The sequence below is a fragment of the Oncorhynchus nerka genome, linkage group LG1 (genome assembly GCF_034236695.1).
Source record: "Oncorhynchus nerka isolate Pitt River linkage group LG1, Oner_Uvic_2.0, whole genome shotgun sequence".
Taxonomy (NCBI): Eukaryota; Metazoa; Chordata; class Actinopteri; order Salmoniformes; family Salmonidae; genus Oncorhynchus; species Oncorhynchus nerka.
Genome location: NC_088396.1, coordinates 49,424,756 through 49,438,046, shown reverse-complemented (window position 1 = coordinate 49,438,046; position 13,291 = coordinate 49,424,756). Strand labels below are relative to the sequence as shown.

Sequence of the window (13,291 nt, the reverse complement as noted above, 5' to 3'; positions counted from 1 at the left end):
ATACTATGACAGACCAGCTAGATCTACTGTCTCTATTATATTATGACAGACCAGCTAGATCTACTGTCTCTATTATATTAAGACAGACCAGCTAGATCTACTGTCTCTATTATATTATGACAGACCAGCTAGATCTACTGTCTCTATTAAATTATGACAGACCAGCTAGATCTACTGTCTCTATTACATTATGACAGACCAGCAAGATCTACTGTCTCTATTATATTATTATAGACCAGCTAGATCTACTGTATCTGATTTATTATGAAAGACCAGCAAGATCTACAGTCGCTATTATATTATGACAGACCTGCTAGATCTACTGTCTCTATTCAATTATGACAGAACAGGTAGATCTACTGTCTCTATTGTAATATGACAGTCCAGCTAGATCACCCTTCTCTGATATATTATGACAGACCAGCTAGATCTACTGTCTTTATTATATTTTGACTGACCAGCTTGATCTAATGCCTCTATTATATTACGACAGAGGAGCTACATCTACTGTCTCTATTATATTACGACAGAGGAGCTACATCTACTGTCTCTACTAAATTAAGACAGATCAGCTTGATCTACTGTCTCTAATATATTATGACACACCAGTTAGATCTACTGTCTCTAATTTATTATGACAGACCAGCAAGATCAACAGTCTCTATTATATTATGACAGACCAGCTAGATCTACTGTCTCCATTATATTATGACAGACCAGCTAGATCTACTGTCTCTAATTTATTATGACAGACCAGCAAGATCAACAGTCTCTATTACATTATGACAGACCAGCTAGATCCACAGTCTCTATTATATTACGACAGACCAGCTAGATTTACCGTCTCTAATATATAATGACAGACCAGCTAGATCTACTGTCACTATTACATTGACAGACCAGCTAGATTGACTGTCAATATTACATTATGATAGACCAGCAAGATCTACCTACTCTATTGTATTATGACAGACCAGCTTGATCTACTGTCTCCAATTTTATGACAGACCAGCAAGATCGACAGTCTCTTATGACAGACCAGCCAGATCTACTGTCTCTATTATATTATGACAGACCAGCTAGATCTACTGTCTATATTATAACTTGACAGACCAGCTAGATCTACTGTCTTTATTATATTACAACAGACCAGCTTCATCTACTGTCTCTATTAAATTATGACAGACCAGGTAGATCTACATTCTCTATTATACTATGACAGACCAGCTTGATCTAATGTCTCTATCATATTATGACAGACCAGCTATATCTACTGTCTCTCGTATATTATGACAGACCAGCTGATCTACTGTCTCTATTATATTACGACAGAGAAGCTACATCTACTGTCTCTATTAAATTAAGACAGACCAGCTAGATCTACTGTCTCTATTATATTATGACCAACCAGCTAGATCTACTGTCTCTATTATATTATGACCAACCAGCTAGATCTACTGTCTCTATTATTTTATGACAGACCAGCTAGATCTACTGTCTGTATTATATTTTGACTGACCAGCTTGATCTAATGTCTCTATTATATTACGACAGAGAAGCTACATCTACTGTCTCTACTAAATTAAGACAGATCAGCTAGATTTACCGTCTCTAATATATAATGACAGACCAGCTAGATCTACTGTCACTATTACATTGACAGACCAGCTAGATTGACTGTCACTATTACAGTGACAGACCAGCTAGATTGACTGTCAATATTACATTATGAAAGACCAGCAAGATCTACTGTCTCTAATTTATTATGATAGACCAGCAAGATCTACTGTCTCCAATTTATTATGACAGACCAGCAAGATCGACAGTCTCTTATGACAGACCAGCCAGATCTACTGTCTCTATTATATTATGACAGACCAGCTAGATCTACTGTCTCTATTATATTATGACAGACCAGCTAGATCTACTGTCTCCATTATATTATGACAGACCAGCTAGATCTACTGTCTCTAATTTATTATGACAGACCAGCAAGATCAACAGTCTCTATTACATTATGACAGACCAGCTAGATCCACAGTCTCTATTATATTACGACAGACCAGCTAGATTTACCGTCTCTAATATATAATGACAGACCAGCTAGATCTACTGTCACTATTACATTGACAGACCAGCTAGATTGACTGTCAATATTACATTATGACAGACCAGCAAGATCTACTGTCTCTAATTTATTATGATAGACCAGCAAGATCTACCTACTCTATTGTATTATGACAGACCAGCTTGATCTACTGTCTCCAATTTTATGACAGACCAGCAAGATCGACAGTCTCTTATGACAGACCAGCCAGATCTACTGTCTCTATTATATTATGACAGACCAGCTAGATCTACTGTCTATATTATAACTTGACAGACCAGCTAGATCTACTGTCTTTATTATATTACAACAGACCAGCTTCATCTACTGTCTCTATTAAATTATGACAGACCAGGTAGATCTACATTCTCTATTATACTATGACAGACCAGCTTGATCTAATGTCTCTATCATATTATGACAGACCAGCTATATCTACTGTCTCTCGTATATTATGACAGACCAGCTGATCTACTGTCTCTATTATATTACGACAGAGAAGCTACATCTACTGTCTCTATTAAATTAAGACAGACCAGCTAGATCTACTGTCTCTATTATATTATGACCAACCAGCTAGATCTACTGTCTCTATTATATTATGACCAACCAGCTAGATCTACTGTCTCTATTATTTTATGACAGACCAGCTAGATCTACTGTCTGTATTATATTTTGACTGACCAGCTTGATCTAATGTCTCTATTATATTACGACAGAGAAGCTACATCTACTGTCTCTACTAAATTAAGACAGATCAGCTAGATTTACCGTCTCTAATATATAATGACAGACCAGCTAGATCTACTGTCACTATTACATTGACAGACCAGCTAGATTGACTGTCACTATTACAGTGACAGACCAGCTAGATTGACTGTCAATATTACATTATGACAGACCAGCAAGATCTACTGTCTCTAATTTATTATGATAGACCAGCAAGATCTACTGTCTCCAATTTATTATGACAGACCAGCAAGATCGACAGTCTCTTATGACAGACCAGCCAGATCTACTGTCTCTATTATATTATGACAGACCAGCTAGATCTACTGTATATATTATAACTTGACAGACCAGCTAGATCTACTGTCTCTATTATACTATGACAGACCAGCTAGATCTACCGTCTCTATTATATTATGACAGACCAGCTAGATCTACTGTCTCTATTGTAATATGACAGTCCAGCTAAATCACCCTTCTCCGATATATTATGACAGACCAGCTATATCTACTGTCTCTATTACATTATGACTGACCAGCTAGATCTACTGTCTTTATTATATTACAACAGACCAGCTTTATCTACTGTCTCTATTAAATTATGACAGACCAGGTAGATCTACATTCTCTATTATACTATGACAGACCAGCTTGATCTAATGTCTCTATAATATTATGACAGACCAGCTATATCTACTGTCTCTCGTATATTATGACAGAGAAGCTACATCTACTGTCTCTATTAAATTAAGACAGACCAGCTAGATCTACTGTCTCTATTATATTATGACCAACCAGCTAGATCTACTGTCTCTATTATTTTATGACAGACCAGCTAGATCTACTGTCTGTATTATATTATGACAGATCAGCTTGATCTACTGTCTCTAATATATTATGACACACCAGTTAGATCTACTGTCTCTAATTTATTATGACAGACCAGCAAGATCAACAGTCTCTATTATATTATGACAGACCAGCTAGATCTACTGTCTCCATTATATTATTACAGACCAGCTAGATCTACTGTCTCCATTATATTATGACAGACCAGCTAGATCTACTGTCTCTAATTTATTATGACAGACCAGCAAGATCAACAGTCTCTATTACATTATGACAGACCACCTAGATCCACAGTCTCTATTATATTACGACAGACCAGCTAGATTTACCGTCTCTAATATATAATGACAGACCAGCTAGATCTACTGTCACTATTAAATTGACAGACCAGCTAGATTGATTGTCACTATTACATTATGACAGACCAGCAAGATCTACTGTCTCTAATTTATTATGAAAGACCAGCAAGATCTACCTACTCTATTATATTATGACAGACCAGCTTGATCAACTGTCTCCAATTTATTATGACAGACCAGCAAGATCGACAGTCTCTTATGACAGACCAGCCAGATCTACTGTCTCTATTATTTTATGACAGACCAGGTAGATCTACTGTCTCTATTATATTATGACAGAGCAGGTAGATCTACTGTCTATATTATAACTTGACAGACTAGGTAGATCTACTGTCTCTATTATATTATGACAGACCAGCTAGATCTACTGTCTCTATTATATTATTACAGACCAGCTAGATTTACTGTCTCTATTATATTATGACCAACCAGCTAGATCTACTGTCTCTATTATTTTATGACAGACCAGCTAGATCTACTGTCTGTATTATATTATGACAGATCAGCTTGATCTACTGTCTCTAATATATTATGACACACCAGTTAGATCTACTGTCTCTAATTTATTATGACAGACCAGCAAGATCAACAGTCTCTATAAAATTATGACAGACCAGCTAGATCCACAGTCTCTATTATATTACGACAGACCAGCTAGATTTACCGTCTCTAATATATAATGACAGACCAGCTAGATCTACTGTCACTATTAAATTGACAGACCAGCTAGATTGATTGTCACTATTACATTATGACAGACCAGCAAGATCTACTGTCTATAATTTATTATGAAAGACCAGCAAGATCTACCTACTCTATTATATTATGACAGACCAGCTTGATCAACTGTCTCCAATTTATTATGACAGACCAGCAAGATCGACAGTCTCTTATGACAGACCAGCCAGATCTACTGTCTCTATTATATTATGACAGACCAGGTAGATCTACTGTCTCTATTATATTATGACAGACCAGCTAGATCTACTGTCTATATTATAACTTGACAGACCAGCTAGATCTACTGTCTCTATTATATTATGACAGACCAGCTAGATCTACTGTCTCTATTATATTATTACAGACCAGCTAGATTTACTGTCTCTATAATATTATGACAGACCAGCTAGATCTACTGTCTCTATTATATTATGACAGACCAGGTAGATCTACTGTCTCTATTATATTATGACAGACCAGGTAGATCTACTGTCTCTATTATATTATGACAGACCAGGTAGATCTACTGTCTCTATTATATTATGACAGACCAGGTAGATCTACTGTCTCTATTATATTACGACAGAGAAGCTACATCTACTGTTTCTACTAAATTAAGACAGACCAGCTAGATCTACTGTCTCTATTATATTATGACCAACCAGCTAGATCTACTGTCTCTATTATTTTATGACCAACCAGCTAGATCTAATGTCTCTATTATTTTATGACCAACCAGCTAGATCTACTGTCTCTATTATTTTATGACCAACCAGCTAGATCTACTGTCTGTATTATATTTTGACAGACCAGGTAGATCTAATGTCTCTATTATATTATGACAGACCAGCTAGATCTACTGTCTCTATTATATTATGACAGACCAGCTAGATCTACTGTCTCTATTAAATTATGACAGACCAGTGAGATCTACGGTCTCTATAATATGACAGACCAGCTGGATCTACTGTCTCTATTACATTATGACAGACCAGCAAGATCTACTGTCTCTATTATATTATTATAGACCAGCTAGATCTACTGTCTCTGATTTATTATGAAAGACCAGCAAGATCTACTGTCGCTATTATATTATGACAGACCAGGTAGATCTACTGTCTCTATTATATTATTACAGACCAGCTAGATCTACTGTCTCTATAATATTATGACAGACCAGCTAGATCTACTGTCTCTATTATATTATGACAGACCAGGTAGATCTACTGTCTCTATTATATTATGACAGACCAGGTAGATCTACTGTCTCTATTATATTATGACAGACCAGGTAGATCTACTGTCTCTATTATATTACGACAGAGAAGCTACATCTACTGTCTCTACTAAATTAAGACAGACCAGCTAGATCTACTGTCTCTATTATATTATGACCAACCAGCTAGATCTACTGTCTCTATTATTTTATGACCAACCAGCTAGATCTAATGTCTCTATTATTTTATGACCAACCAGCTAGATCTACTGTCTCTATTATTTTATGACCAACCAGCTAGATCTACTGTCTGTATTATATTTTGACAGACCAGGTAGATCTAATGTCTCTATTATATTATGACAGACCAGCTAGATCTACTGTCTCTATTATATTATGACAGACCAGCTAGATCTACTGTCTCTATTAAATTATGACAGACCAGTGAGATCTACGGTCTCTATAATATGACAGACCAGCTGGATCTACTGTCTCTATTACATTATGACAGACCAGCAAGATCTACTGTCTCTATTATATTATTATAGACCAGCTAGATCTACTGTCTCTGATTTATTATGAAAGACCAGCAAGATCTACTGTCTCTATTCAATTATGACAGACCAGGTAGATCTACTGTCTCTATTGTAATATGACAGTCCAGCTAGATCACCCTTCTCCGATATATTATGACAGACCAGCTAGATCTACTGTCTGTATTATATTTTGACTGACCAGCTTGATCTAATGCTTCTATTATATTACGACAGAGAAGCTACATCTACTGTCTCTACTAAATTAAGACAGATCAGCTTGATCTACTGTCTCTAATATATTATGACACACCAGTTAGATCTACTGTCTCTAATTTATTATGACAAACCAGCAAGATCAACAGTCTCTATTACATTATGACAGACCAGCTAGATCCACAGTCTCTATTATATTACGACAGACCAGCTAGATTTACCGTCTCTAATATATAATGACAGACCAGCTAGATATACTGTCACTATTACATTATGACAGACCAGCAAGATCTACTGTCTCTAATTTATTATGATAGACCAGCAAGATCTACCTACTCTATTATATTATGACAGACCAGCTTGATCAACTGTCTCCAATTTATTATGACAGACCAGCAAGATCGACAGTCTCTTATGACAGACCAGCCAGATCTACTGTCTCTATTATATTATGACAGACCAGCTTGATCTACTGTCTCCAATTTATTATGACAGACCAGCAAGATTGACAGTCTCTTATGACAGACCAGCCAGATCTACTGTCTCTATTATATTATGACAGACCAGCTAGATCTACTGTCTCTATTATATTATGACAGACCAGCTAGATCTACTGTCTCTATTATATTATGACAGACCAGCTAGATCTACTGTCTATATTATAACTTGACAGACCAGCTAGATCTACTGTCTCTATTATATTATGACAGACCAGCTAGATCTACTGTCTCTAATATATTATGACAGACCATTTAGATCTACTGTCTCTATTATAATATGGCAGACCTGCTAGATCTACTGTCTCTATTGTAATATGACAGACCAGCTAGATCACCCTTCTCCGTTATATTATGACAGACCAGCTATATCTACTGTCTCTATTACATTATGACTGACCAGCTAGATCTACTGTTTCTATTATATTACAACAGACCAGCTATATCTACTGTCTCTATTACATTATGACTGACCAGCTAGATCTACTGTTTCTATTATATTACAACAGACCAGCTTTATCTACTGTCTCTATTAAATTATGACAGACCAGGTAGATCTACTGTCTCTATTATATTACAACAGACCAGCTTTATCTACTGTCTCTATTACATTATGACTGACCAGCTAGATCTACTGTTTCTATTATATTACAACAGACCAGCTTTATCTACTGTCTCTATTAAATTATGACAGACCAGGTAGATCTACATTCTCTATTATACTATGACAGACCAGCTTGATCTAATGTCTCTATCATATTATGACAGACCAGCTAGATCTACTGTCTCTCGTATATTATGACAGACCAGCTAGATCTACTGTCTCTATTATATTACGACAGAGAAGCTACATCTACTGTGACACACATCCGGCATGGTCCATCCAGTCTGCCAGAAGTCAAGTGTGGTGATTCAAATTGTACAAGGACAAATGCCACTCTGGATGGGGCCAAGTAACTGTTTGGCCTACTCAATGTCTTTGCCATGGTGACATACAGCTGCTCTCTTCTAAGGCACATTAGATCCCCCATCATCCCTTGCCTATGCAACACATAAAAAAGACACTAGTGCCAAAGCAGTAAATAGGGACCTCTAGGGGCAGAATGCAGATAAGACATTAACTACTGGAACGTGGGTATAGGCCTAGTGGAAATGTGCCCAAGTGATTGGGAAAGGGGAAAGGGGGGATACTTAGTCAGTTGTACAACTGAATGCATTCAACTGAAATGTGTCTTCCGCATTTAACCCAAACCCTCTGAATCAGAGAGGTGCGGGGTCTGCCAAAGTCGACATCCACCTATTCGGCGGCCGGGGTACAGTGCCTTGCCCAGGGGCAGAATGACAGATTTTTACCTTGTCAGCTCGGGGATTCGATCCAGCAGCTGGCCCAATGCTCTAACCACTGCAGCTCATTGGAAATCAATACAATCGAAATACACAATGGAACTCCATAAAACAAGACTTGCAATACTTACAGGAATGGCGGTTGGAATGTGTACACGGGATGCAATGGTTGCTGGGATAGCGACGGGCATGGTCTGTCCATTAGGCAGCAGAAAGAGTATGGGGAAAGTTCCAGAGACTGGACTGGAGCAAAGACAAACGACACTATGGGTTACACAACAAACAGCAATTATATCGTTTTTCAAAAATATATAATTTAAGAACATTATGATACACTTTACACTACAAAGAAATGTATTAATAAACTTAACCGGCAATCAAAGGAACATAACTTAACAGCCTAATTAAATGGATTTCACACAATATGGTACCAGTCCTGGTGACTGACATTAAACCAAAGAACAAACTTTTTAATGAACCATCTGACCACGAAATGCAATATAATAAAGACATAATAGCACAAACATTTTTCCAAGAAAGAAATCAAGCTAAAAAATCACATTTAAAAAATTACAAAAAAATAACTAAACAAAGATATATTTTCGACTTACTTACACTATTGGCCTTTTAGAGGATGAGGCTTGGGTAATTACAGAGCTAGATGTTGGCGATGGGAGAGCTTGCTGTATAACAACACTAGCATCTGAGGTTGCTAGAAGCACATTGGAGATGCAGGATGGACTATAGTAGAGCTTGGCAGTGAGGACGGCTGCAAAGATAACTCCAGAAAACACCATAAGAGACCTTAGCTGCATTAATAGTTCAACGAAAACCATTTTCTAGATTTCAACTGTGAAATAATGCCCTAGTGTTGTTTAACTCCTGTAATACCGTTTACAAACATAGTAACTATTTGATTATCAGTTAGTACTCTATGGGTCTGGTGTACAAAATATAGCCCAAAAGTGATTTCTTTATCCAAACCATTTGTACAGTTCTGGTAGAAATGTGTTATTTTTGTGAAGGAGTGAAACCATCAATCAAAGCAGTGTGGAAGAGAATCAGTGTTTCATCGGATGAAACAGTACAGTGAGACTATTCAACAGAAGACAAAGCTCCCAGAAAAATAAGTGGTTCGTCTGTGAAGAAACTATTCAAGAATTAGTATAAACCTCATTCTGAGATGACAAAATATTTTAAACTGTAGATCAACTCCATTGCACTGGGTGGTCATAACGGAGAACAATTCACTCTGAGCTTATTGCAATGTGGTTGAGCAACATCTCTGATAAGCCATACATTTGGGGTTCACGGATACCGTATGACTAGACTTATGGCAGTACGTCTGTAGTTTTATTTTTTCTACTGTTATTTTACCAGGTAAGTTGACTGAGAACACATTCTCATTTACAGCAACAACCTGGGGAATAGTTACAGGGGAGAGGAGGGAGATGAATGAGCCAATGGTAAGCTGGGGATGATTAGGTGGCCATGATGGTTTGAGGGCCAGATTGGGAATTTAGCCTGGACACCAGGGGTCAACACCCCTACTCTTACAATAAGTGCCATGGGATCTTTAATGACCTCAGAGAGTCAGGACACCCGTTTAACGTCCCATCCGACAGACAGCACCATACACAGAGCAGCGTCTCCAATCACTGCTCTGGGGCAATGGGATATTTTTTAGACCAGAGGAAAGAGTGCCTCCTACTGGCCCTCCAACACCAATTCCAGCAGCCTCTGGTCTCGGATCCAGGGACCAACCAGGACCAACCCTGTGTCACAAGCAACTAATATTGAGAAACTTGGATATAGCAACTAAAACTAGGATCTACCAACTAAAACTAGGATCTACCAACTAAAACTAGGATCTAGCCTACATTTATATCAACTAATTCACCTGGATATCACTGTATGAAGTAAACCAAATTTGTTACCTTGTCATCCCTTGTTGTAGATTCTGGATGGGGCAGAGAGGGCTGTCCCAATGTGCCGCCACAGCTGAGTGGTCCTCAATTTTGTTATGTATGATCATAGGTGTGGCAAGAGGCGACAAATCCAAGGGCATCTGCATGTCAGAAACAAATGTCAACAGATCAGATCAAAACTGAAGCAACCTGTACTATGAATGTAAAGAGCGTTATTCTTGAAAGAACCACTGAACACAGTAACTAGTCACCTTTTTGATGTCATCCACAGCAGCTATTTTGAAGTCATGCTCCATAGGACTGGTAAGCTCGTTGAAGAGTCCAACTTCCTCACAGTACTTCAAAAAGCGTGTAGGTGTTGGCTTTGGGTCTGCAACAGGAGGCAATCTCTCTCACACATCACTTGAATGAATTCTATCACTTAGCAGTGGTGTAAAGTACTTCAGTAAAAAAATATTTTAAGTTCTACTTAAGTAGTTTGAGGGAATCTGTACTTTACTATTTTGACAACTTTTACTTCACTACATTCCTAAAGAAAAGATGGTACTGTTCACTCCATAGATTTTCCGTGACAACCCAAAGTACTCTTTACATTTTGAATGCTTAGCAGGACAGGAAAATTCAGTCATGGACCTATCAAGAGAACACCTGATCATGCCTACTGCCTATGGTCAGGTGGACTCATTAAACACAAATGCATATTTTGTAAATATTGTCTGAGTGTTGATGTGCCCCTGCTATCCATAAATGTATTTATTTTATTTTTTTTAAAGGTACCATCTGCTTTGCTTAATATAAGGAATTTTAAAGGATTTATACTTTTACTTTTGATACTTAAGTATATTTCAAACCAAATACTTTTTGGCTTCTCCTCAAGTAGTATTTTACTGGATGACTTTCTATTAAGGTATCTTTACTTTTACTCAAGTATGACAACTGGGTACTTTATCCACCACTGTCCCTTAGTAATTGATTTGAAACCCCTTGTAGTGCTTACCGGCTACCGTGACACTGTTGCCTCTTGCTGGACCAAACTTTAGTGTCATCTCATGTTTGTGTTCGTGCACAGCCAAATGGTCTTCATTTGTAAATCGCTATGAAAAGGTGATAAATATATACTTTACACATTACACATATAACCACAAAGCAAACCACAGGTACTTTTAAAACACACCTGACCACATCCAGGAGCAGAACATATGAACGGTTTGTCATCACTCATATTAAGGAATTCCTTTTACACCCGGAATAAAGAATATATATATATAAATATAACCACAGAGCAAACCACAGGGACTTTTAAAACACACCTGACCACATCCAGGAGCAGAACATATGAACGGGTAGAACATTCCAGATTAATGTTCCTCCTCTTATAGGCTCTTTCAAAGATTTTATCTTGGGGACAAAGCTTATTGATGGCAAGTTGGCAACTTCCTCTTGTAAATGCATGGTCTTTTCAAATCAGGAGTGAGAATATTGTTGGGGTTAGAGGAAGAAAAGAAAATATCTTATCAAAATGGTTAGTGGAAACTCGAATTGTAAAAGATGACACTCGACGTCATAGTGCGTTTATTCAGAAGAAACAGTTGAAACCCAATTACTTAGAATTGTTAAAAAAAATAATTCAGCGCATTCTTACAAAACAATGTGCGATGGTTTTGTTTACACACTACTCCTCCGCATCACCAACTAGCTTGCTTGCTCGTCCTATCCACACCGCCTTAACATCTGCAAGCATAGTACGGTCGCCATATTGACTATATTTACTAATGTTAATACATGAAGGATTTGCATTTATCACAGACTAGTTTTTCTTAACACTTAAATCCCCACTAATGCCAAGAAATCGGTACACGTGCGATATCTTTGTATACAATCTCCTTGAGCTCGTGCACTTACCCACCAGCGCAACCCTTCCTATCGAAATCCCTCGTCTGTGCAACTCTCGCGAGAGCAGCATCTCCGCTGTACAGATAGCAACCGCAATTTTATAGAAATGAAGAGAAATCGGTTGACAATACATTTTAGAATATTGTCAATTTCAATTATCTTTATAGCTAGTCATGAGAATAAATGCTGTGATAATTCCAACGACCTTATGTGGATATGACAGCAGAGATTTGGTGCATGCAGTATGCTAGGCCAATGCCAAACAACCACAATGAAACTAAACATTTCATATAAAGCACACAAGCGTCCAGATTATTAGAGGATGTAATCTTGAATAAAGTGCTTGGTGAGCAAAGGAACGATCGACATGGGAGTCCAGATGAACAAGGCTTTGGAAGAACTACAACTACAGTTGAAGTGGGAAATTAATCCCACCAGAACAGTGAGAATTTATTACAGAAGTCTCCTAAATACAAAAGGTAAATGTTATTATCATCTGTGGGATGGAGGAATGAACCCAGGTAAAATACCAAACGCAAAATATGTAAAATTATCCAAAATTAAAGCAAAAAGGAGAAATCTTTGTGGATGAGATCAAATAGTACCATCCTCAGTGTTTTCTGTTCTGTGCCGACTGAACATAACCTGGGTCTTGAAAATGTGACAACCAGGAGCCGGGGTATGAAGGGTGACCCATCTGCAGAAACTACACGGCATGTAGGAGTATTGGAATTATCTTCGGAAATCGTTGCATCAAAGACACTATGGATGAATTTCCTCTGGGCCCATCCAATTTGGCAATATTTTGGATCTGGTGTTCTCAGGCATCTTAAAGCTCTAAAATATATTTCTAAGTAATTAGCCAATATTATCCAAGCTTAACTAAACCAAAAAATATTG

The 13,291-nt window shown here is 37.4% G+C and overlaps 1 protein-coding gene across 4 annotated transcripts in view; it reads right to left on the bottom strand.

The window, feature by feature from the left end:
• The window catches only part of LOC115121613 (cyclic AMP-dependent transcription factor ATF-2-like), a 25,026-nt gene extending 11,735 nt beyond the window's left edge, over nt 1–13,291 (bottom strand). The window contains exons 1-6 of one of the 4 annotated variants that reach the window (XM_065019532.1): nt 12,401–13,291; nt 11,809–11,953; nt 11,496–11,592; nt 10,750–10,868; nt 10,508–10,638; nt 8,702–8,813 (exon numbers count right to left, since the gene is read on the bottom strand). In XM_065019532.1, the coding sequence (XP_064875604.1) occupies nt 8,702–8,813; nt 10,508–10,638; nt 10,750–10,868; nt 11,496–11,592; nt 11,809–11,850 (501 nt within the window). In that variant the 5' untranslated portion in view covers nt 11,851–11,953; nt 12,401–13,291. The other 3 variants (XM_065019530.1, XM_065019535.1, XM_065019528.1) reach the window with 3 other exon arrangements.